The sequence below is a fragment of the Triturus cristatus genome, chromosome 10 (assembly GCF_964204655.1).
Source record: "Triturus cristatus chromosome 10, aTriCri1.1, whole genome shotgun sequence".
Taxonomy (NCBI): domain Eukaryota; kingdom Metazoa; phylum Chordata; class Amphibia; order Caudata; family Salamandridae; genus Triturus; species Triturus cristatus.
Window position 1 is genome coordinate 1,194,925,327 of NC_140593.1, and position 24,794 is coordinate 1,194,950,120.

The 24,794-nt window shown below is 47.3% G+C and overlaps 1 protein-coding gene across 2 annotated transcripts in view; it reads right to left on the reverse strand.

Annotated features, from left to right (window-relative positions):
- Positions 1–24,794, reverse strand: part of LOC146797023 (metabotropic glutamate receptor 6-like) — a 367,831-nt gene that overhangs the window by 330,876 nt on the left and 12,161 nt on the right. For both annotated transcript variants that reach the window (XM_085629614.1, XM_085629615.1), the window contains exon 2: positions 10,953–11,512. In XM_085629614.1, coding sequence (XP_085485740.1) covers positions 10,953–11,456 — 504 coding nt within the window. In that variant the 5' untranslated portion in view covers positions 11,457–11,512. The remainder of the gene's footprint in view (positions 1–10,952; positions 11,513–24,794) is intronic.

Consider the following 24,794-nt stretch of genomic DNA (forward strand, 5'->3'; position numbering starts at 1 on the left):
CTCAAGCCACAGACAGCTGGTCCAGTCCTCTTCTGATCTTCCACAGTGTTCTGAAGTGGATGCCTGGAGGTGTCAAATGTATGTCTGAAACCAGCTAGGGGGTGGGGTGACTAATAGACACGCCCTAAACAATGGGGTAAAAGTTCCCAGGGCCAATCTTAACCACTTGTTCAGTAGTTCCCGTTTGCCTTACTACAAACAAGCGACCAGCCTTAAAGTAGGAAGGTAGTCTAAGTTTTCCCTGCAATCTGCCAGTATTGTCCGAGACCAGAGTTCTTGGATGGACAAGGCAGGCAAACGCTCTGCTCTTTCAGGGCAGACTAAAACTGCCGGATCCTGCAGACTCAACGAACACACTCTGCTGTTGGGGCCGCTAGTCAGAGAGGTTGAATTAGGAGTTGGCCAAGGAAGGAAATGACACCGATTGGCTATATTTTGTTTTAGTTCAAATGCCTCTGGCAAGAGATGAGAGCAGAGGTAATGGGTGGTGGGTAGGGGTTGATTGTGCAGGGACAGACAAAGGAGTTCAGAAGTAACGTTAATTTGTGGAGGCATATATAAAAAATGTTTTACACAAGGCTCACAGATCAGAGAAGAGATGGGCTAAGATTGAACAAATTGAGAACTACCAAGTGAGTGCCATGCTGCTGTTCAGCAAAAAGAACAACTGATGTACGAATGCTGGACAATGTCAAACGCTCACCCCCAATACAGAAATCTGGGCCTAAATCCATCATTCTTTAGCTCACTTTATCACCACCGTTTGGACCCAGCCATATGCAAATCGGTCTTGACCCTGCTCCCCATGAGAACAGTCTAGCCTCAACTACCAGGACAGGTCCTTACTGGAATGGAAACAAGCATCCTAGAACCGGTTTAGGGTATCACCTCTCATCAGCCAGGCTAGCTTGACTCTAGTGGCATGGCGATCACGAGACCCACGTCTGGACATACCCATCTCACTTGGGGTGACGAATGCAAAAAGAACAATTGATGGTGCAATTCTAGCCGACATATTGGAAGCTGGATAAGTTTTCTTTAACCACATTGTCTCTTTTTTACCCTGAGATGTCATGCATTACTAATGATTAAAATAGAAGTAGCTCTGAGAGGAAATTTGACACGGTCAGGAGGATGCCTCCTTACGTAAATGAGAAACAAATAAGGGTTTCTGGGATCCAAGAAAAGTATTGGGTGTGCATGGAGGGGTAAGGACATCAGAGTAACGCAAAGCAAGTGGGTTTACACTTGTGCTGTTAGAGCAGCAACCTGCTAAACACTTTGGTCCTGATTCACAAATGACCTCCGCACTTGTGACAGGGACCCCACAACGAAGTGGGACCTCCGTACTGCAACTACCCATTGCGGAGGCTCCAGCACGAATTCAGGGTCCCCCTCTGCACAAATGCGGGCCCTGCCCCGACTGCGGACCTCCACCACATGGAAGGGCTTGGGCGTAAACCTCTGTTCAAAATGTTGGCTACCTTTGGTCTAGGAGGAGTAGGCGGAATCAGGACCTTTTAAAGTTTGTGTAGTGTCTGCTCAGATTCTTCTTCCACACCCTTGCTCCCTTATGCAATGTATTTATTGAGCAGTAGGCAGTGCATTGCCTTTAAAAATAAATAAATAAAACAAAAGGTTGCATGGCTACTGCTTGTGTTACCACTCCTCATTCTTGCCTTTATGGTATCCTATTAGTCATTCGCCAGCAACTCTCGCTGGCGCACGCCGCCATATGGATGACTGGGACTTCTCTGACTACCCCCTGCTCCGGGGCTAAACTGGTTAGTCCTTATTATAATTATAATTTGCACGTTTGTCTTTCACATACCCTCACCCATCACACCGCCAGGCACTACATACAAGATAACTGCACCTCGGTGGTCATCACGCATGACATGAGAAGACTTCCCACATAGGCTCAAAACAAAAACAGCACCATCCCAAGCACACCCTTTTCACAATGTAAATTGCTATCAGTGTGGGTAGACACCTCGCATATGAGTAGTAAGCGCTATACAAATGCTACAATACAATATTATTCAAAAAGTAGTTCAACAGAGGCACTGTTCGAATATAATTTTTTTTTTTTTTAAAAGGCAAATTCGACCAGGCTACTTAGAGACAGCCTCATAACAAGAGCTGTGAGGAAACACTGCAATTAACTCATAAATAAGGGGCTTTGCCTGAATCAGTATTCCAAGTAGTGTAGTAACACCTATGTTTTCCCTTTACAAATACAGCAAGGAGTTTGGTGGAACTGATGCAGTTGAAGTACCACATTTTGGCTTTTGAACAGTAGCGGCTGGCAGGGAACCAGGATGTTGTGGCACGGGGAGGGACAAAATAGAAAATAAAAAATACCACTTACCCCTTCCACCAGCCACGTCTCTCCTCCGCTTCTCCGGCGAGTCCCGGAACCCGGAAGCACCCCGAGTCCCCATAGCCAACCACAACTCTGCAATGCAGCGTCATGATTGGTCCGAGTGCCGTGGATGGGCGCTCAGATGGGTACTGGCGGCCTGGGCATGTTCCTCACCAGGCTGTCTAATGCAGCCTGGTGGGGAACATGCAAAGTGTGCACGATTGTTTGGCCGGCCCGAGAGGGCTTGCCAAGCAGTCATGCACACTTGGAGTGTGCAAAGCACTCCTCCCCCTGTGCCACCAGCCCCGCCCTAACAGAGCCTTGAACCTACGAAAAATAAAATGATAATAACTATGCTCAAAGAGCAGTGGGGTGATGCACCTCCGCCTTATCGGAGGAGCCGCCCCTGCTTTTGAAACGCGTCTGTGCTCGCGGCATCCTTTGAGCATTATGTGCACTGGCAACAACAGGACAGGATTGGACTGCAGCCCTGAGTCATCTCTTGCCCTCCTGCTTCATTGGAGAATGCTTTGCACTGGCAGTGTCTTCATCCATTTAAGTTCAAATCGCTCCCTTCTTTGTGCAGAATGCAGCACACATGCAAAGAGGGGTAAAAAAAAAAGGAGAAATAAACACATTTCTCTTTATTACGCCAACTTCAGGGAGGCGCAGGATTTTCTCCCAAATCTAGGTCTACAATTCTTTGTAGATATGGATTTGCGTCAAAATCCAAGGGTAGGGAACTCCCTTGCAGCACCTATACATGCAAAGTAATGCAAGGCTGTGCATTGTGCTGCGTTGCGTCTTGTTTTACCATTGGTGACAAACCGACTCAAACCGCCATTTGAGTTGGTCGGTAAATGCCAACCTCGGGTTTGTGTTGGGTCTCCGTTAAACAGTTACCCACACATCATGCAAAATCTTTTTAAATCTGACCCAGAATCTCCAGGCTGCGTCATCCCAGGATGTGTAAAAAGTCTGGAAATATAGGGCTGATCCAATTCCGTCCAAGCCCAGCAACACTAAAAAAGAGATGCACTGGCATGTATGTCAGGTCCGGAGAAGTGCATGGGTCTGCATGTCAAGTCCATGGAAGTGCATTAGCATGTATGTCAAGTCCTGGGAAGTGCATGGGTTAGTGTGTGTCAGGTCTCTGGTAACGCATGAGTGTACGTATCAGGTCCCTGGAAGCACATGGGTAATGGTGTTAGGGCCCCAGAAGTGCATGTGTGTGTGTGTCAGGTCCAGTGAAGTGCATGGTGTGCGTGTTAGGGCCCCAGAAGTGCATGGGTGTATGTATCAGGTTCCTGTGAGACCACGCTCTGTGTGTGAATGTCCACAAAAGTCCACGAGTGTGCGTGTCAGGTCCCCAGACGTGCATGGGTATAGGGTTGGTGGGGGCACGTTTTAATATTGTTTAGAACACAGAGAGGCTGGGTAGTTCACATGTTTTGTTAAACTACAGATCGGTGTGCAGGGAGATTAAAACAGCTTTTTAGGTTTGGTTTAGATGAATTTGGGCATGTAAGGGAGATTTATGGTGATTGGTAAGGGCATTCGAGACATGGTTATGGGATGGGAGAGTGTATGGTTTATTATTATTTGTGTTGCAGTTTTTGTGGGTTATCCATAAAAAATGGGACTGATGTATGTATTTTTTTTATATAAAATTGCAGATACCCCTGAGGAAGGTCATATAAGGACCAAATGCATTGGGTGCTATATGTTCGTAATTATCTGGAGGATCTGAAATTTCTCATGTTCACGAATAGGCCTGGATGGGCAATTCTGGAATATATAAAACGCAAAAGTTCACAGAAGTTTCATTCCTTTGGCGTGATGGATGAACATGGAAAATAATTTGTGAAATAAAAGGGACAAAAAATTGGATTACTGTGGTTGAAGGGTATTAAATGAATACTTATGTGCATATGGCTGTGTAACCTGCTCGTGTTTTGCATTATTGCGAGTCACTATTTGGTCATTGTATGCGTTTCAGGTCCCCAGAATTGCATTCGTTTATGTATCAGGTCCCCGTATGGGCACGGGTGTAAGTGGCAGGTCCCCAGAAGTGCATAGATGTGTGTGTCATCTCCCCAGATGGGTGTGCATGTCAGGTCCCCAGAAGTGCATGAGTGAACATGTCAGGGTGTGCGTGTCAGGTCCAAAGCACGGTTGTGCGTGTCAGGTCCCCTGAAGTGCATGAGTGTGCGTATCAGGGCCCTAAAAGTGACTGGGTGTGCGTCAGGTCCCCTGAAGGGCATAGGGGTGCATGTCAAGTCCCCATAAAAGTACGGCTGTGGGTGTCAAGGCCCCGGAAGTGCACAGGTATGTGTGTCAGGTCCCCAGAAGAGCATGGGTGTGCGTGCCATGTCCCAAGAAATGCATGGGTGTACGTGTCAGGTCCCCGTAAGAGCATGGGTGTGTGTGTCAGGTCCCCAGAAGCACATGGATGTGAGTGCCATCTCCCCAAAAGTGCATGGGTCTGTATGTCAGGTCCCTGGAAGTGCATGGGTGTGCATGTCAGGGTGTGCGTGTCAGGTCCAGAGCACGGTTGTGTGTATTAGGTCCGTGGAGTGCATGAGTGCGCGAATTAGGGCCCTGGAAGTGACTGGGTGTGCATGTCAGGTCCTTGGAAGTGCATGGGTGTGCATGTCAGGTCTCCGGAAGTGCCAGGGTGTGCGTGTCATTTCCCCGGAAGTGCATGGGTGTGCGTGTCAGGTCCCCGGAAGTGAATAGGTGTGTGTGTCAAGCCCCTGAAAGTGCACGGTGTGCGTGTCAGGTCCCCAGAAGCACACGGGTCGGTGTGCCTGTCAGGTCAATGGAAATGCATGGGTGTGCAATGCATCAGGTCCCCGTAAGCAGCAGCACATGCAGCTGGTGCAGCTAAGGTTCAATATGGCCGCCCACTCCCAAGGAGGGCCGCGAAATACCATCTCATCCCGGCTCCCTGCTCCCCTGCCACACATACACACCCCTCACATACGTACACAATGCTGCACACGCATCCACAGGCCTCTACCGCTGTCTACCACCGGTTGAAGCTCTGACACGGCGCTGCACAAGTCACCGACCTCCGCCGATATCCAGGGCCGGACTGGGAACCAAAACCGGCCGACAGATGTCTCTGCGCCCGAGCACATGCTGCCGGCGCGAATGTGCATGCGTGGTTCTGAACACAGGCTGGCCGCCCCTCGTATGTGTGTAAAGTGTCACATGGCAGAGCAGACATCACATTACACTCCACTGCAGCCATGCGCGGCCTCTCTCTAAATCCGGCCCGCTAAACCTTCGAGGATATGCGTATGCAAGGCCGTGTGACGTGTAGTGGGTTTCTTTACAACAGACTAAAATACCCCCGAGGGTTTGACAACCCCTTACGGCACGTGCCCATTTCCACATGAGCCAAACGCTGCGCTCCCCCCACACCGGGCCCCTTTTGCGTAAGGGCAGCCTGGGCCGGCTCTCCAAACCCCTGACGTGGCTGCAGGCAGTGCTGTCGTCACTCGGTCTCTGGCCCTGCTCTGTTAGAGCTCACGTCACGGTGCACTAAACAGGTCACTGACCGGCACCTGTTTACCTATTCCCTTTTATCTCTTAGTGATTTTAGCCAATGCTATAAACCTGCCTTTGGCGGATACACAGAGATATTTCGCATAACGGTATTTTACTGCTGCAACGTGAACGTGCCATGTGACAAACTTGTGCATATTTACGCGGAAACACTGTAGCTGATGTATTAACAAAACACAACAACAACACGGCCCAGTAAAATGGAGCACAACAGCACATTGCAATAACATAAAAAACATAATAACAAAATCCTGAAAGTGTCACCATCTGCGTACCTACAGAGCAAAATCACACACAACCAACAGGGCTGTGCTGTCCTTCCTGTCCAAGCCAACACCCTAACCGATCCCAGAACCCACAGCGAGTCAAGGAAAGATGCAAGCCTCTCTTTCAAGAGCCCATGACTCTGGGACCACCAAGGAAAGACACACGCTTCTCATTCAAGAGACCATGACTCTGGGACCACCAATGAAAGACACACGCTTCTGTTCCAAGAGCCCATGACTCTGGGACCACCAAGGAAAGACACACGCTTATTCAAGAGCCCATGACTCTGGGGCCACCAATGAAAGACACACGCTTATTCAAGAGCCCATGGCTCTGGGGCCACCAATGAAAGACACACGCTTATTCAAGAGCCCATGACTCTGGGGCCACCAATGAAAGACACACGCTTATTCAAGAGCCCATGGCTCTGGGGCCACCAATGAAAGACACACGCTTATTCAAGAGCCCATGACTCTGGGGCCACCAATGAAAGACACACGCTTATTCAAGAGCACATGACTCTGGGGCCACCAATGAAAGACACACGCTTCTCTTCCAAGAGCCCATGACTCTGGGACCACCAAGGAAAGACACACGCTTCTCTTCCAAGAGCTCATGACTCTGGGACCACCATCCCCTAGAACTCAGGATGTCCCCTACCAAGAGCACCTCAGGGTAACATAAAAACCCATCTTTCAGAAGAAAGAGTTCTGATTCAGGGAGGCCCAGAGATTGGAAAGCAGCATATAAACCCCAGCAGAGAAGCAGTAATGACTCAACCACAAGACCCTCGGTGCTGGGAACGAAGGAACCCAGCAAAAACCAAAGGAAATGATGGACGGAGTGTTGAACATTGCAAGCACTCACCCCCAGTCAACTGATCTGGGTTTAATCCATCACCGTTCTTTAGCCCACTCTGCCACCCCAGTTCAGACATGGCCATATGCAAATCAGTCTGACCCTGTGCCTCATGGGAACAGTCCAGCCCGAACTGCCAAGCCATGTCTTCCCTGGACCGGAAACAAGCTTCCTAGGACCGGTTTCTGGCATTTCAGCCGTCTTCAGCCAGGCTTGCTTGAATCCAGTGGCAAAGTGAGCAAGGGACTCACGTCTGAGCATACCCTGCCAACTTATGGCGAACAAAGCAAAAACCAAAGGAAATGATGGACGGAGTGTTGAACATTGCAAGCACTCACCCCCAGTCAACTGATCTGGGTTTAATCCATCACCGTTCTTTAGCCCACTCTGCCACCCCAGTTCAGACATGGCCATATGCAAATCAGTCTGACCCTGTGCCCCATGGGAACAGTCCAGCCCGAACTGCCAAGCCATGTCTTCCCTGGACCGGAAACAAGCTTCCTAGGACCGGTTTCTGGCATTTCAGCCGTCTTCAGCCAGGCTTGCTTGAATCCAGTGGCAAAGTGAGCAAGGGACTCACGTCTGAGCATACCCTGCCAACTAATGGCGAACAAAGCAAAAACCAAAGGGAATGATGGACGGAGTGTTGAACGTTGCAAGCACTCACCCCCCGTCAACTGATCTGGGTTTAATCCATCACAGTTCTTTAGCCCACTCTGCCACCCCAGTTCAGACATGGCCATATGCAAATCAGTCTGACCCTGTGCCTCATGGGAACAGTCCAGCCCGAACTGCCAAGCCATGCCTTCCCTGGACCGGAAACAAGCTTCCTAGGACCGGTTTCTGGCATTTCAGCCGTCTTCAGCCAGGCTTGCTTGAATCCAGTGGCAAAGTGAGCAAGGGACTCATGTCTGAGCATACCCTGCCAACTTATGGCGAACAAAGTAAAAACCAAAGGAAATGATGGACGGAGTGTTGAACATTGCAAGCACTCACCACTGGATTCAAATGCCAGAAACCGGTCCTAGGAAGCTTGTTTCCGGTCCAGGGAAGACATGGCTTGGCAGTTCGGGCTGCACTGTTCCCATGAGGCACAGGGTCAGACTGATTTGCATATGGCCATGTCTGAACTGGGGTGGCAGAGTGGGCTAAAGAACGGTGATGGATTAAACCCAGATCAGTTGACTGGGGGTGAGTGCTTGCAATGTTCAACACTCCGTCCATCATTTCCTTTGGTTTTTGCTGTGTTCGCCATAAGTTGGCAGGGTATGCTCAGACGTGAGTCCGTTGCTCACTTTGCCACTGGATTCAAGCAAGCCTGGCTGAAGACGGCTGAAGTGCCAGAAACCGGTCCTAGGAAGCTTGTTTCCGGTCCAGGGAAGACATGGCTTGGCAGTTCGGGCTGGACTGTTCCCATGAGGCACAGGGTCAGACTGATTTGCATATGGCCATGTCTGAACTGGGGTGGCAGAGTGGGCTAAAGAACGGTGATGGATTAAACCCAGATCAGTTGACTGGGGGTGAGTGCTCGCAATGTTCAACACTCCGTCCATCATTTCCTTTGGTTTTTAACGAAGGAACCCACCCAGCAACTGCAATGACCAAAAAGGCAACCAGAGGAGATGTGGTCGGAGGGTGAACCTACCAACTTTGGAACCAGGAGACTTGTAGTCTATTCCCGGCTCTAGTACTGGACTGAACATCTTGTGATCCTGGGTAAATCACTTAATTTCCATTAGCATAATATGTGTAAAATTCAATATCATTATACATATGTGACACATAAGGTGCCTGTGAAGCTCCACAGTTCATTTCCAAGATGTTCTGTTTTCCTCTTTGGCGCTTTCATTACTCATGCATCGCACGGAGGGGATTTTGTTTTGTGTCCTGTTCTTGTTGTGCTTTAGAGCGCCCTTTGCTGATTGCAACAAATATTGTTACGTTTGTAGCAAAAGGCAGCACATTCCACCAGCAGTCCAGTGCAAACAAACCATCACCCCTGCCAAGGATTCTGCAACACTAGAACTGCAGCCGTACACACCCGTGGCCCCTTCCATGCCCTAGAATAGAACCTGCCAAGCTCACTTGATGTGGTCCATCCAAGGTCTGTATCCTCATCTCTGCATCCCCCCGACCCCCATTCCTGCTTTAACAAAACAAACTTCCCTTTTGAGCCTCTTCCTGCTTTTACTCCCAAAGGTCAAAATAGCTTTCCTTTTCAGAGACTGACCTTCAAATTCCCTAAAGTATCAGAGAAAATGCTCTGTTACTTTTTGCAATTATTATTTTTTCCTTGGTGTTTCTTTTTTTCTCAATAGCATTGGTTTTATGATTTATTCTATGCTCTTTGCAGTTCCACTAAATAAACCTGTAAATGAAAAAAGCAAAGATAGTACACCATCTTCCCATTCTGTCTGGGATCCTCTGGTTGAAATGCCACTTGGTCACTTAAAAATGGTTTATACGGAGTGCTATCACCAATGTTAAAGCCAACAGATATGATTACGAAAAGTGTCTTGAAAAGGAAATCTGTATGATGAAAGGTGCAATATTAATGTTAATAAAAATTGTTTTAAAAAAAAAATGGTTTATACTAGATTCAGTTATAGCATACATTTTTTTAATCTACTGAATTGTCCGGGGAAAAATTAACTGGTTACAAACATTTTCTACCAGATCCAGTTATCTCACTTTTAGGGGTGTGCGGAATTGCAAAGGATTTACTCTATAACCTTCAGATTTTTTTTTTGTTCCAAATATTTTATTCGTTTCAACAAGCAACAAAAGAAACACTAAGAAAAGGAATAATAAGAAAAACAAAAAAACACCATATACAATGATTATCAGAGCAAGTATAAGTATGCCCATTATACAATAAAAAGCATCAAAAACATACGACGAAGAATAGAAAGGCAACAATTTAAACCAAGGATATCAGTGGAAAAAAAAAAAAAAAAAAAAAATGAAGACCAGAAAATGTTACCTACGAGTAAGTGTCTGGGAGAAAGCAATCGATAAAAACTATTTCAGCAGGCGAATTGTCATAAAAAATTCACTTGCAGAACCACTTACAGGCGAGCAAAGCAGGTAAAGTTGGCAATCTTCGCTGAACTTCAAGTACAATGTTTAAAGACTTGTTCCCTCCTAGTATTTTTTTTGGTCGTTCACTTATGTACACCCTGCAGAACAATTCTGCAGGGTAAATAATAAATACCAGCAGAACCAATGCAACCATTAAAAATACATTAAAACACCGAAGTTGCAACAAAATCATCCGAAAATCTCTTCATAGGAATTTGTATAAAAGTCTACGTCCTAGCATCTGGATCCAGTAAAAAGTCACCGACAACTGATCAACTGGGATTGCCCCCAGGCCCTCTCCCATCATGCACGCTTGATGTCTTATTTTCCCCTCTTTCTTCAAGTGACCCGGCTATTTACCAAAATATCCTCCCGCTCACCTATGCAGACCCCACCTATGCCACCTTTGTACCCAAGCAAGGTCCCCCTGCTCTATGTAACCTGAGGCCCCGAGTGACATTGACATTTCCCCATGTCTATACAGATGTCTTCAAGTTCTGCACAATCATTCCTAAAATCATCTTTTATGTCAGCAATATGGTATACCCTTACATGGCCACTCACCAGCAGGTGACCCCCTAAAAGGGTCAACTGTTTATATGAAAGGCAAGTAGCCAATCAAAAGCGACTTTCTCTGTAGTGCTTAAATTAGTTTATTGGGCAACTGATGGCAAAACAGTTTAGATGGCGCTAAAAAAGTGGACCACCAGCCTCACAATTTCATTTGATTTAGAGGATAAGAATGGACAAGTTCCATCATGCATTGCAGTAGCATAAACACCTCCCCACCTTTTCCCCGAATACTCACTGCAAATAAACGCAGAACGTTAGCCACCATGATAGAGACAGAGCTGGCCGATGCGCCGATGACTCCGACAACCCTCTCTGGTTTGCTGATAATGGGTGGCTCCCCATTTGAACAGCGGACATCTGACGTGTCCTTCTGGATCAGTGCTTGGACGAAGGTGAGAGACTGTTCCAGAGCATAGGTGTCCCTCGAGCAGGTGTCCAGAATTCGCGCGCCCAGCGTCATGTTGGGCAGGAGATCGGGGTCGCTGTTGATTTGGTCCAATGCATAGAGCATGGCCTCCATGCGGTGAATACCCGCCTCTTTCTTGATCTCCCCACAGGGGATTCCTGCCGGTCCCTTGGCATGGACGGGGAAGAGTCCCCCCAATGTGATGTCCCCATCTATCTTGATGGAGTGGGGCTGGGTCGTCTGCTGCCCCCGCACCATGAATACTGACGCTCCCAAACACCAAACCAGCCTCATCCATTGTGGCCAATGAAGGAGGGTCGGCGGTAGCCACATGCTTGTAGATCTGCAGGGAAAAGATGATCCCTCTGAGTCTCTCTGCAGCTTCAGCTCTGAAAGAGGAGAACAAATACAGAGAATCTCACAGTGCTCAGTGACAAAATTGACTTCAATTTAATAAGCTATGTGCTCAAACATTATGAACATTTCTGCACTAAAACGAAAATGCTCCATTAGACAGAACTGTATCTTCCTGTGCTTGGGTAAACTAGACCCGAACTAGGCCTTACTTCCATCTTGAATTTTAAAGCTGCCATGATGTGTGTTTTCATTACTCATTCTGACACTGCACGGTATCAAAATGGACACTTGTGCTCTGTTTTGACATGTTGTTGTTGAAGAATTACTGAGGAAGCCTTCTGCAACATTCAAGGCTATTCCTGCCTGTATCATTGTTTATAAAACTTCCATTGCTTGTGTAACTAGATTTGTACAGCCAGCTCCTAAGACATTAGGTTAGAATAGGGCATATTAATATTCAGCTAGAGGTTAGTGCTAGAATAGTGGCATTAGGTGACGCGGTATAATGCTGTATTGTGATTTGTCAGCTTATTGCTACATTTGCTCACCCTATGCTGTGTGATTTCCATTGGCTGCTATTGTAGAGGTGTCTATACAAATGATGCATTTTGGAGGTGAGACAGTCTTCTGACTCCCCAACTTTGGAGACTGAGCCCTTGTTGGTTTGTTTCATCATCTGATCTTAAAATACTTTCCACTTATTTTCATGTCATTTATTTAGCTGCATTTGATTTGAACCTTAAGCTAATTCCCTAGATTGACTAAATTTGGATTTTGGCTATTATTTTTGTCTTCTGCATTGCACTTTAAATTTATTTAATAAGCCTCTATGATTTGTATTATACTACCAACTCCTAAGAATGTATTTCTTTGGAAATGCTATTTATTTCAGCATGATGTTTGGGTACCATTTAGCTCATGTATGTTGGAGGCTTAAAATCACCCTGATTCTGTGTAGGTGCGTTGTCTCTGTACTATCAGATAACTGAGAGAGCTTCAACATAGGAAACCTCCCTCTTGAACCCAACACCCCTACCTTTGGATTGCGAGAGAGAGGGAGGCTGTCGTGAGTGCAGAAACAGGTCTTTTCTCCCAAGTCAGGTCTATATGAGTGAGAGATAGAGACACAGACAGACATACACACAGACAGAGAGAGGGAGAGATACTGTAGTAAATCATTTCTTTCAAGCATTTGAATCCTCGAAGGACTTCATATATGTCAGGGGGAGGGTCACTTTTCAGGACCCTCAAGATGGCCACTGGATTTGACCAAGAGGGAGAAAGTCCTCCTCATTTCTGGTAGAGATGCCTGTTGGCACACACCCATCATGGACGCACAAAGAGGAAAGGATTGTTTTGTAAGATCCAGCCCTTAGCCAATGATGATGCTCGGAGGGGTGGGAATGCGCAGTAAAGGAGTCATGTGGGGCAAAGGGTACCTGTTAGATTGCTATTCATTCAATTGCTTTCCGTATTATAGCTCTTATGGACCTGCCTCATGTGCTCCAACATTAAGAGTTTTTTTTCTTTTGTGCTGTATACAGAGGAGAGGCTTCATTTGTAAAGCAGAGGTAGGCACGCAGTAATGATGGATGGAATGCTTGAATCAATCTCAGCCACTGGTAATTCCTCAGGCTGTATCCCAATTCTCAGTTATTTTGCTCACCATGCCACCTCAATTTGGATCCAGACATATGCAATTCACCCTTGGTTCTGCGTCTAATAGGAACAGTCCAGCACAAAATGCGAGGCCACGTCCTCCATGTAAAAATGTAAATGTAAATTCCATGAACCGGAACACAAGCAAGCCAAGACCAGTTTCTTCTGCCTCATTGGGGGCTCGTCAGTCGGGTGCATCTTGGTTCCAGTGGCACAGTGAGCACGGGACCCACATCTAGGCATACCAGCCGCACCGCGAGGTGAGGACTGCATGTAGGAGAACCCAACCAAGCTAACCTGGGGTGAGATCACGGAACAGGACAGATCTGTTAGTGCATGACGCCGAGTCCTTGCTGATGTGATCTGTGCGATGAAGGTAGCATGTCGTAAATGTGTACCATAGTAGTTCATTCTTTCAGGATTTGTGCTCTCTTCAAAACGGCGGTGGTGATGATAGCCAAAGAGACAGTAATGAATGCAAGAAGACTGATAACAGGGCGCCCCAAGAGATAAGTTCACTCTGTCACAGATACCCACGAGCAGTGGGGTACAGAAGTGAAAAAGGCTGTTGACGAGGCTGTGGGTGAGCTTCTGGGCCCTTGGAAAAAGGGACAAGAAGGCTGGGGGAACACGAGGCAGCATTACTGATCTGCACTCAGCACATGGAGAGGCCCCTGTGATGCTCACATTGCTGTGTAATGAAAATTACAACACAGAACAGAACTGGGCTGCCTACGCTTGGCAGAATTATTGGATTGTCTATGATTGACACGTGTTTGCTATGAGTTGGCACAGGTTGGGCTTGCTCAGGTTGGCACATTGCTTGCAATGAGAGACAGAAAATTGGCATGCCCAGGGCTGCATGCATGTTGTTTGGAAGAGAGAATGCACGGGGATGCCTGTAGTAGCATGCATGGTAACAGACTCAGCTTCTGCCCCCACACTTGCCTTTGCTTGGGGTGCTGGCTGGGCCGGAACGGGTCAATGAGGGCCGCAGATAAATTCCTGTCTGTGTAAATATTCATCAGAAACCTGATGGGGTCTGGGTTGGAGAGTCTAGCACGGTGGGCGCAGCTGCCCACTCTCTTCAGTGGGACAGGAGGGGAGCTTTGGTCTGTTCCAGGACTGTGGGGAAAGGGAGTGCAGGCTGATAAAGATAACCGAAGAGCCAGCTGTATCACTACTACCCCTGGCTGGCTTATGGCACAGACGTTAATTAAGAGTACTCAGATGTATCAACTACTACACCTGGCTTAACCATATAGGTTATGAGCAATCAGATATACCAGCTACTGCACATTTTTAACCCTTGGCAACCCACTCCTTACAGCACCCCTAACTAGCAAATATGAGGAACGATGAGAGCAGGGGACAACAACTTTGTGACATCATAACTATCAACGGTTTAGCGATTTAACATGTTATGTTATAAATAATTTGTATAGCGCACATACACCAGGTTGGTTTCTTGGCGCTGCTTGGGAAGGTGAAAGATGGAAATTGATTCTCGTGATTACTCAAATGCCTGTCCGAAGAGCCATGTTTTTTGTCGTCTGTGGAAGGTCATGAGGTCTGTGCAAGATCTGATCTCTAGGGGCATGGAATTCCAGTATCTTGGGCCCAATATGGAGAACCTGGATCCTCCGAAACGTTTCTGTCTGAAGGAAGGTATTGTCAACAGGTGTAGGTGGGCGGATCTTAGATTGCGGGTTGGATTATATCGATTGATCATACTGTTAATGAATTTGGGGTTTCAATTCAATTCAATTCAAAAGACCTTTATTCGAATTACTTGAATTCATAAAAGTACAGACATAAAAACAATTCATCATTACAATATACAACACGATATCTCTAAAAAATTTTATAAAGAACTAAAACAACAATCTTTCAAGGATTTTCCATCATATTGCGTACACGGATTATTAGTCTTAAAAAGGTGCTAGTACGAAAAATCAGTTCCTCAGAGTCCAGGGAGAGTAACATTTGACAAGACTCCATAAGAGAAAGGGGTTTGTGTTTTCTAAAATAGGGTGTTAAAAACCAGTTGATATATTTTAAGTAAAATTTACAAAAGAATAAAAAGTGTAACTCATTCTGCTTGCTGGTGCTGTCACAGGGGCACGGGTTACGGTCAATAATTAAATTATAACCCAAAGGGAAACCCAGCATGAATTTTATGGAACCGGCCCTTAATCGAAATAATAGAGACCTCTCCCAACTAGTCATAGGTAGAGTAAGATAAAGTGGGAGAGGTTGCCTGGGCAGGTCATTCTCAATATATCTAATAACCGTAGCTTTCAATGTTTCCCTTTCCAACCGTTCTGCCTCATAAAGTGCATATAGTGCTTGTCTGACCTCTACCTTGTCTTGACATCCAATACTGGAGGGATCTACAAAGAGATCACCTTTATTCACAGCGCTTAATGATTTTGAAACTCCCGCTAACCATGGGATTAAAAGCCCATGATCACATTTAAGACAGTCTTTGATTATGTCTTGTGTTAGCGAGGCTGCGTTATTCCTCCAAATTCTCAACCAGAATAGAACTGGTCTGCTTCTAATGAAATCACAGACGTAAGGGAGGTTTAGCTCTTTGTGGCAGATAAATTCAGAGGACGAAATTGGGGCACCCAAAACTTTTCTGCAAAAACGTGTCTCTTCTCGTTGGATGCCGGGATTTTTAGCAGTAGCCCAAACTTCGGCCCCATAGGTGGCAACAGGAACACACTGTAATTTAAAAAATTTTAAAATAGCACTGGTTGCACCTAGTTTCTTAGGGCGTGGGAGACTCAGTATTGAGTTAATGGCCTTCGAGAACTTGCTCGTGGCGTGGGCAGAATGCCCACTCCACGAGTTGTTCGCAGCGAAGGCCACCCCTAGATATATAAAAGAATTAACGGAGTCAAGTTTGTCAGACCCGATATGGATGGTGTTAAGTTTCCGTTTACCAGGTCCGCATGACATAACAAAGGATTTTTTAAAGTTCACACGCAGGTCCAAGCCCTCCATATGATGTACAAAATTTACCACAAGCGCACGGAGGGCATTAGGGGTGCGGCCCATAAGGACCGCATCATCTGCGTATAATAGAACTGGCAAGGGGTGCCCCTGGATAGTTGGGACATCTCTGGTTACTTGTTTTAGGGCCTTTGCTATGCCATTAATATAAACAATGAACAACAGGGGTGCTAAGACGCACCCCTGTCTGACCCCCCTGCCAATTTTTATAGCACCAGAGACTTCTCCTCCTGACCCAATCCTGACTTGTGCCCTAAGATCGGTATGGAGATATGCCAGGAAGTGTACTAAGGGCTCGTCCAATCCATAACTGAGAAGCATTGACCACAGTTTTGATCTGTTTACCAGGTCAAATGCGGATGAGAGATCCATGAAAGCGAGATATATAGGAGAGGATCGGGCAACGGTATACTTATCAATTATTAATTTTAAATTCAAGCATTGTTCGACCGTGCCCACCCCACTCCTAAATCCCATCTGACATGGATCCAATAGGTCAGAATCTTCAGCCCACTCTACCACCCTATTGTAGATAACTCGCCCAAGTATTTTTAGAGTATTGTCCAAAAGCGAAATTGGTCGGTAGTTTGCTGGGTCTGACCTATCGCCCTTTTTATAGATTGGAACAATAATACTAAGGGACCATGTCTCGGGGATGGACGCTCGTGTCATACTATTAAAAACGTTATATAAAATTGGTGCCCATAGGTCTGTGCTGTGTTTTATAAAATCTATCGGTAGGCCGTCTGGTCCAGGGGCCTTATTGCCTAGGCTCTCTCTAATGGCTGACGTCACCTCAGGGAGATCAAACCGTAAGTCTCCCAGCTGTTTCAGATCCAAGGTAATTATTTCTTCAGCAGGAGCAGCATAGATGATGGAGAAGTGGGCTTCCCAGGTAGGGCCAGTTATATTGCAGCCAATAGGGGATACATTTTTACCCATGTCGCGCATTTTCCTAACAGCGGGCCAGAATTGCCCGCTGCTCTTTAAATTGGCGCTATCAACCAGGGACTCCCACTGTTCCATCAGAAGTGCCGCCTTCCTTTCAGCTATTTTTTGTTTGTAAAATTTCCTAGCTGTTTGTACCTCCGCTGTGTTCCTTGGTTTCGTGGTTAGTGCCCTACGTAATTCCCTATTTGCCATAGAGCAAGCCGAATCGAACCATCTAGGGTCCTTCGTCTCAGGGAGTATAGGGACTAACAGATAATTTTTAATTGCCACGCATAATTTCCCAAAATCGGTGACTATTCTGTGACAATCTTCATCCATTGATAGACAGGAGTTTACCAATGCTAGGTGATCATTCTTTACGTCGTCAAGTAGGGCTTCACAGTCAATTCTCCTCCATTTAAGACGGAGACCGTCACCCGATGGCGTGATATCTCTTGCGCCATTGAATTTAGCATGTATTGGGCTGGGGCCCAAATACAAGGTGACTGTAAGAGGATTATGATCTCCATATAGGGTCTCTACCACATTTGAGTCAGTAACACAGTCTGTTAAGTGAGGGGATGTGAAAATAAAATCAATCGTTGAATTTGAATCTCTCCCTCTAAACGTGGGGGCGTGGGTCAGTCCTGGGGATTGGCTTGTTTCCATAACATTACTAAGAATGTGGTCGTTTAAAATCTTAACAAGCTCAATACCTCTGCGATCTGCTAGATCGGAACAGCTTTTGTCCTCTGCTTGGTATTTACTTGAGATTTTTGCATTGAAATCACCCCCAATGAGGATCCCTGACTTCTCGCCTGGGCCTATATTCATATTTGCATCAAGGTGTACCAATAAATTAGAAAGTGCTGCATAATTCCTATTTGGTATCAAATTAAAATCATTATTATAAAAATTGATTAAATAAATCAAGGTCTTTCGTTTATATTCGAGGACCTGGATATTTGGGTTCCCCAATGATAGGTCCTTAAAAGTACCGCCAGCCAATATTCTGATCCCTATAAAGAGTCCTCCCATTGCTCGACCATGGGCGGGCTTAGAGGCGGGTACACTAAAACAGTGATAGCCCTCTAGGTACACATTCCCTGTAGCCCAAGTCTCTTGAAACATAATGACATCTTTGCCATCCAATAGCTGGACCCACTGGGGGTCAGACAGTCTAGATTCGATGCCTGCAACATTCCAGCTAAGGATGGACAGATCATAACCACTATGCCTGCCTAGGTGTTTAACACTGGTGGTCTGCTTGTAATTAGGTTGTGGCGTTGATGTTGCGTCCTCACATACAGCTCGGGATTTGTCAGTAGTGGGCTGTGTGGCCATCGGTTGAAATGAGATAGTATTTAAAAATGTAGTTCCAGGCCCCACTAATATCGGAGATACTAATGTAATGCTGACACTAGGGGCCGGTAGGTCAAAGGGCCTGCTACAGACATTCTCCACCAATGATGTGTTGATCGAACTACCAAGAGCGTTGGTAACATTATGGGCCGATAAATTATCCAAAACAGCCCGATTATTCAGTGGCCCATCCAATACAACAGCAGTCAAGGTAGGTAGCTTAAGAGAGCTGCAGGCACCACAATCCACAGCCATTGGTTTATCACTAGAGAGTCAATCGACCCCATCCAAGCCGTTCAGGCAGTTAAAACGATTAAAATGATTAAGATGGAAGTAGGGCCTGTCTTGCACCTGAAAGTTTGGACGCTGTGCATGATCCCTATACCTATGTCTATGTTCCACCCTCACCCACTCATCTGATGTCGGGGTATGATGCATATGGGTTGGGGGGAAGAAAAAGGATACTGGCATGGTCTGGATAGTAGAATCCAATGACCTGTTTATTCCTTTACAAATATGCCGCACAGTGCCCGGATCCTTAAAGCTTGTCAGGATGCAGTCCCCTATTATAGATTTCCTAGTTTTACCTAGCCAGGAGACCCTTCTTACCATAATAATCTCACTATTAAAATGGGACGGTAGGGGTCGATTCCAATTCAGCCATTTAATGACCTTATGTTTTAGTGATTGGTAATCCTCGTTCTCCCCTAGTCTTAAGCGGGGAGCACCTGCTAAAACCACCGTTAGACTATTAGCCTCTGGTGGCAAGTCTGGTCTCCGTGGACTTGGGGCCAGCCGACCCGGAGATGGTGGAGAGATACCACCAGCTTCTAAGTTGCCGTCAAGAATCCCCAGGTGGGAACTTTGAGAGGTAGAGTTTAATGTCTCTCTGGGCCTATTGGGTGCGTTGCTGCGCGGTACATGGTCTGAAACAGCCATTAATGGTTGTAGAGGAGGGGCAGTAGTCACTCTCTGGGGGGAGGCTTTATTGTTACCCTTCGTACCTCCCTTTTTGGTAAGGTTTCCTGCGGGGGGATAGGGTCCCGTATTATTTGATTGCTTGCTAACTATGGTGTTCAAATTAGTAAAAGCTGTTTCCAGTAAGGTGAGCCTACTCTCTACTTTTATCAGACTATCGCTAATGGGCTGTAAAAGAGAACGCAATAGCGATTCTAAGCTCCCTATAGCTGTGAGAGGGTTAGATGTATCAGCCACTGGGGTGCTTAGAATAGGGGCTCTAGTTGGGCTAGAGACCTTTGAGAGAAGAGCAGTGGGAACGTTCTTATTATCCCTCCCAGGTTGGGGTACAAGTGTATGTTTTTTACCGAAATCTAAATGCGTCGGTTTGATTTTCCCCCTGCCCCCCGTTGACTTTTTACTCCGTTTACTCGGTGGGGGCTTGTGCAGCTCTACCTCAACTCTTTGTTTAGGTTTGCATTTCTTGGCTGCGTGCGAGGGTGAGATTTGGGTGACCAGATTAACAAAAGTAGGACAAGTCCCAGAAGGGGTTATAACTGGGAGTTTTCCAGGGGCCAACTCAGGGGAAGTGGGAATGTCCCGCAATAAGAGAGGAAAATCCTCAGGGGTCAGAGATTTTAAGCTAGGTGGGGGCGTATCATCCTCTTGGGTAATAGGATACGGGATGATCTCTGGCAGGGGCATATTCTTCAGGGAATCAATGGAGCGCCGCCGCTCAGCCCTGCGTTTCTCCAGTGATTTTTCCTTACCCACATCATCTTTAGTAGGTTTAAAGTACTTGTCCAATGTCCCTGCATTACAGCCCCCTTCCCTGGCGGTCGGTTTGCAAAGTCCTGGGGAGGACATCCTCCTGGACAAGGTATGTTTTGGACGAAAGGGATATGGCCCGGCCCGGCCTCCTTTGGCCCCTGACGGCCACAGACGGCCCGCCCTTTGCCCGGGCTTAGCCCGCGCGCGGTCCCGCGACGCGGGGGGTGTCCCTCTGCTTTATGCGCCTCCTGGCGCCAAAATCTGGTTGGGCGGGTCTCCTGCCCCAAGAGGTGCTGGGGATTGTAGTCTTTAGTCTCCCCACCGCGGCCGCGAAGGTAAAGACGCGGCGGCGGGAGACTGGAGCGCTGGGTGCAGGTCCGACGCGGGAAACACGCCACTGGTACGTTTGTTTTGTTAAGATTTTGAGCCCGCTCTGCCGGGGGTGTCCCTCTGCTTTATGCGCCTCCTGGCGCCAAAATCTGGTTGGGCGGGTCTCCTGCCCCAAGAGGTGCTGGGGATTGTAGTCTTTAGTCTCCCCACCGCGGCCGCGAAGGCAAAGACGCGGCGGCGGGAGACCGGAGCGCCGGGCGCAGGTCCGACGCGGGAAACACGCCACTGGTACGTTTGTTTTGTTAAGATTTTGAGCCCGCTCTGCCGGGGGTGTCCCTCTGCTTTATGCGCCTCCTGGCGCCAAAATCTGGTTGGGCGGGTCTCCTGCCCCAAGAGGTGCTGGGGATTGTAGTCTTTAGTCTCCCCACCGCGGCCGCGAAGGTAAAGACGCGGCGGCGGGAGACTGGAGCGCTGGGTGCAGGTCCGACGCGGGAAACACGCCACTGGTACGTTTGTTTTGTTAAGATTTTGAGCCCGCTCTGCCGGGGGTGTCCCTCTGCTTTATGCGCCTCCTGGCGCCAAAATCTGGTTGGGCGGGTCTCCTGCCCCAAGAGGTGCTGGGGATTGTAGTCTTTAGTCTCCCCACCGCGGCCGCGAAGGTAAAGACGCGGCGGCGGGAGACTGGAGCGCTGGGTGCAGGTCCGACGCGGGAAACACGCCACTGGTACGTTTGTTTTGTTAAGATTTTGAGCCCGCTCTGCCGGGGGTGTCCCTCTGCTTTATTCGCCTCCTGGCGCCAAAATCTGGTTGGGCGGGTCTCCTGCCCCAAGAGGTGCTGGGGATTGTAGTCTTTAGTCTCCCCACCGCGGCCGCGAAGGTAAAGACGCGGCGGCGGGAGACTGGAGCGCTGGGTGCAGGTCCGACGCGGGAAACACGCCACTGGTACGTTTGTTTTGTTAAGATTTTGAGCCCGCTCTGCCGGGGGTGTCCCTCTGCTTTATGCGCCTCCTGGCGCCAAAATCTGGTTGGGCGGGTCTCCTGCCCCAAGAGGTGCTGGGGATTGTAGTCTTTAGTCTCCCCACCGCGGCCGCGAAGGTAAAGACGCGGCGGCGGGAGACTGGAGCGCTGGGTGCAGGTCCGACGCGGGAAACACGCCACTGGTACGTTTGTTTTGTTAAGATTTTGAGCCCGCTCTGCCGGGGGTGTCCCTCTGCTTTATGCGCCTCCTGGCGCCAAAATCTGGTTGGGCGGGTCTCCTGCCCCAAGAGGTGCTGGGGATTGTAGTCTTTAGTCTCCCCACCGCGGCCGCGAAGGTAAAGACGCGGCGGCGGGAGACTGGAGCGCTGGGTGCAGGTCCGACGCGGGAAACACGCCACTGGTACGTTTGTTTTGTTAAGATTTTGAGGTTTGGGGTTTCTGTTATTCAGGGATTTAAAGACGATACATCCCATCTTGAAGGCGCATCTCTGTGATATGGGGAGCCAGTGTAGTTTTATCAAAAGGGGAGAGACATGTTGGCGATTGTTTTCCTGCAGAATCAATCTGGCCACCTGGTTCTGTATCAGTTGAAGACGGTGGGTAAGGTATGCCAGAACATCCACGACTCATGGTACTTTAGTGAGGTACCGGTTGAGCGGACCATTTACTCGATCTGGTGCTTGCTGGACATGCCAGGCAGCATCAAACGCTTAGAGGTTGGTCCCCTGTTGGTTTGGGGCAGCATCACTGCTAGTGTTCACATTCCTTAGTTCCTACAGCTGTGTTTATCAAAACACAGTCTGCACTGTAGCACCTTGCAGTCATTTACCATGTAAACAGACACTGTCCTCTCACAGGCCTCTTACATGACGCCCCTCCATGGGTAAGAGAGCAGAAGAGAAGATGGACACATGGAAACTGGAGGGACATCAATAAGAGTGGCGGGGCGAGGGGGGTGAGGGAAAAGAGGTATATGATGGAAGCTTTTATACAAAAGTACACAAAAGGGGGACAGCCACTTCTTTGAGGACGACTGCCGCCAGGGGGAAGCGGGCCTGGTTGTTTAAGAAGCCCAAGCGCCGGTTCTGAAGAGCTTTCTTCTCCTGCGGCCTCCACCCTCTTCCTTTCTTCTCCTGCGAGTCTTTTGTTTGTTAATAGAAAGGATCGCCCTGTGATGTGGAAGCAATGGTGCCCCGGGGGCCGTCGGCGCGCTCCCCAGGCACGAGGACACGGCGCGGCGCTGAGAGCGCGGGCCACGTGCTCGGCTTGGAGCCCCGCCCCGCGCGGTAATCAGCGCGCGCGCAGGGGCCAGCTGCGGGGCCTTTGTTCCGGCTGCGCGCGTGCGGCGCGCTGTGCGTGCGTTCCACGCCTCCTTCCCAAATTGGAGAAAGCTCAGCCTTTCAAGCCTCCGAGCGAGAAGCCTAAAGGCTGCGAGGCGGGACGGCGTGCACGGGTGGCCAAGCGGCCTCGTGTCATGCAAGAGCCCGAGGCCTGCAGCTGTTTTGTACTCTAGATCGGGGCATTAAAACATTAAAAAGTGTCGCATTTGACTTTTAGAATTGTAAGTTTATTCTTAAAAAGTGTAACTGGCCCCGTGGCAACTATTACATTTAAATCGGGATAAGCCGGTCCATAAATTCAAGACTGTTGGGAGAAAACCCCGGATAAAAGAGAAAACTAAAAGGCTGATGATGAAGCTGGCAGTTTCTATGCTTCTCACTACCTTTGTAGGGGATGTCATCAACCAGGCGGTATTTATCGATGGGCATGTGGCAACTAGGCCCATGTCAGGAGGACGACTTTTAGTCAAGTGTGGTTTGTCAACTAGCAGCGCTATGCATGCTGGGAATTGACTTTCACCTTTTCAATATGAGCATCTTGCTACATATTCCTGTATGCTTAATGCTGCGAGAAATGTTACGGTACAATGTTTCTTTGTTAATAGCAGTAGAACCTTGCTAATATTTTAAAAGATGCCATGATTATTATTAAAATTGTTATAATTATTGTTATTTTTATTGTTGTTGTTTTGCTTTTAATAAGTGCTGCCTTTGGAGGAGGCATCAAACACTCATAAGTATAAGCACATGTAACGTTTGCTATGGAATAACTCATATCATAGACCTCTTACAACTCATTGCTCTTATAGCCAGGGCCACTGTAATTATGTGGCAGGGGAGGACCAAAATATGAGGCAGGGTTGGCTAAGTTATGCAGCCCGAAAAGGCTAATTATGCTTCCTAATGCGGCACATTTTGCAATAGTATTACTTCATGAGTTTGTCATTTTTTCACATGTTAACACTGTCTGTGTAAACGTTTCACATTTTTAGAACCAATTTAACATTCAAATACAGTACTAAGTAATTTAAAGATGACCAATCAGCCTTTGCATAGGGCCTTTCACTGCGCTGCAACATGGATCGCAGCAATTTTAGTAACGTTTGAGTTAGAAACAACATTTTTTTGTTAACATCTGAAGATTATGCAGCATATGATGGCTTATGTGGCAAATGCTGCAAATCCATAATTTTGCGGAAAACACCACAGCCTCAGAATCACATACTTCTTATGGCCCTGCTTATAGCACATTACTAGTATGGCACATAACATTTACAAACTATAGCTCTTTCAGCAAATATCTCATGTGCCACATAACTCCTACAAAATTTAGGTCTTCCTGAATATAACTCCAAAGCCACATAATAACTGAAACATATAACTTTTACAGCACACAACTCATATGCCACATAACTCTTGCACCACATAACTCTTACAGCATGTATGTCATCTGCTGCACAACTATGCAACATAGAACTCTTGCAGCACATAACTCCTATGTCGCTTTGCGCTCACAAAGCATAACTCATATACAATCTAAAACTCTTTGAATATTAAAACAGTTATTCCACACAACTTTTATGCCCTGAAGCAGCTGCAACTCTTATGCTAAGTACACGAACATCTAACTCTCTGATCACATAGTTTATATGCCTCAGAACTCTAAGAGGAAGTAACCTCTAGGCTGCACATATTTATTTTATTGTTCTTATACAGCACTGTTACCAATCAATGTACAGAGACGATAACAGGGTGCATAAGTAAAAAAAAAATGGTTAATAACATAATAATAGATTTTTTAATATTAGGAAAAGTTTGTTGGAAAAGCTGTAGACAGAAGTTGATTTTTTAAAGGACCACTCTAGACGAGAGTGGACAGCTGAGACATTCACATGAGGAAGTAGAGTTAATTGTTTACAGAGTGAAGGGAGAAAGAATTGAAGAGAGATCTTACACAGAGGGAAGA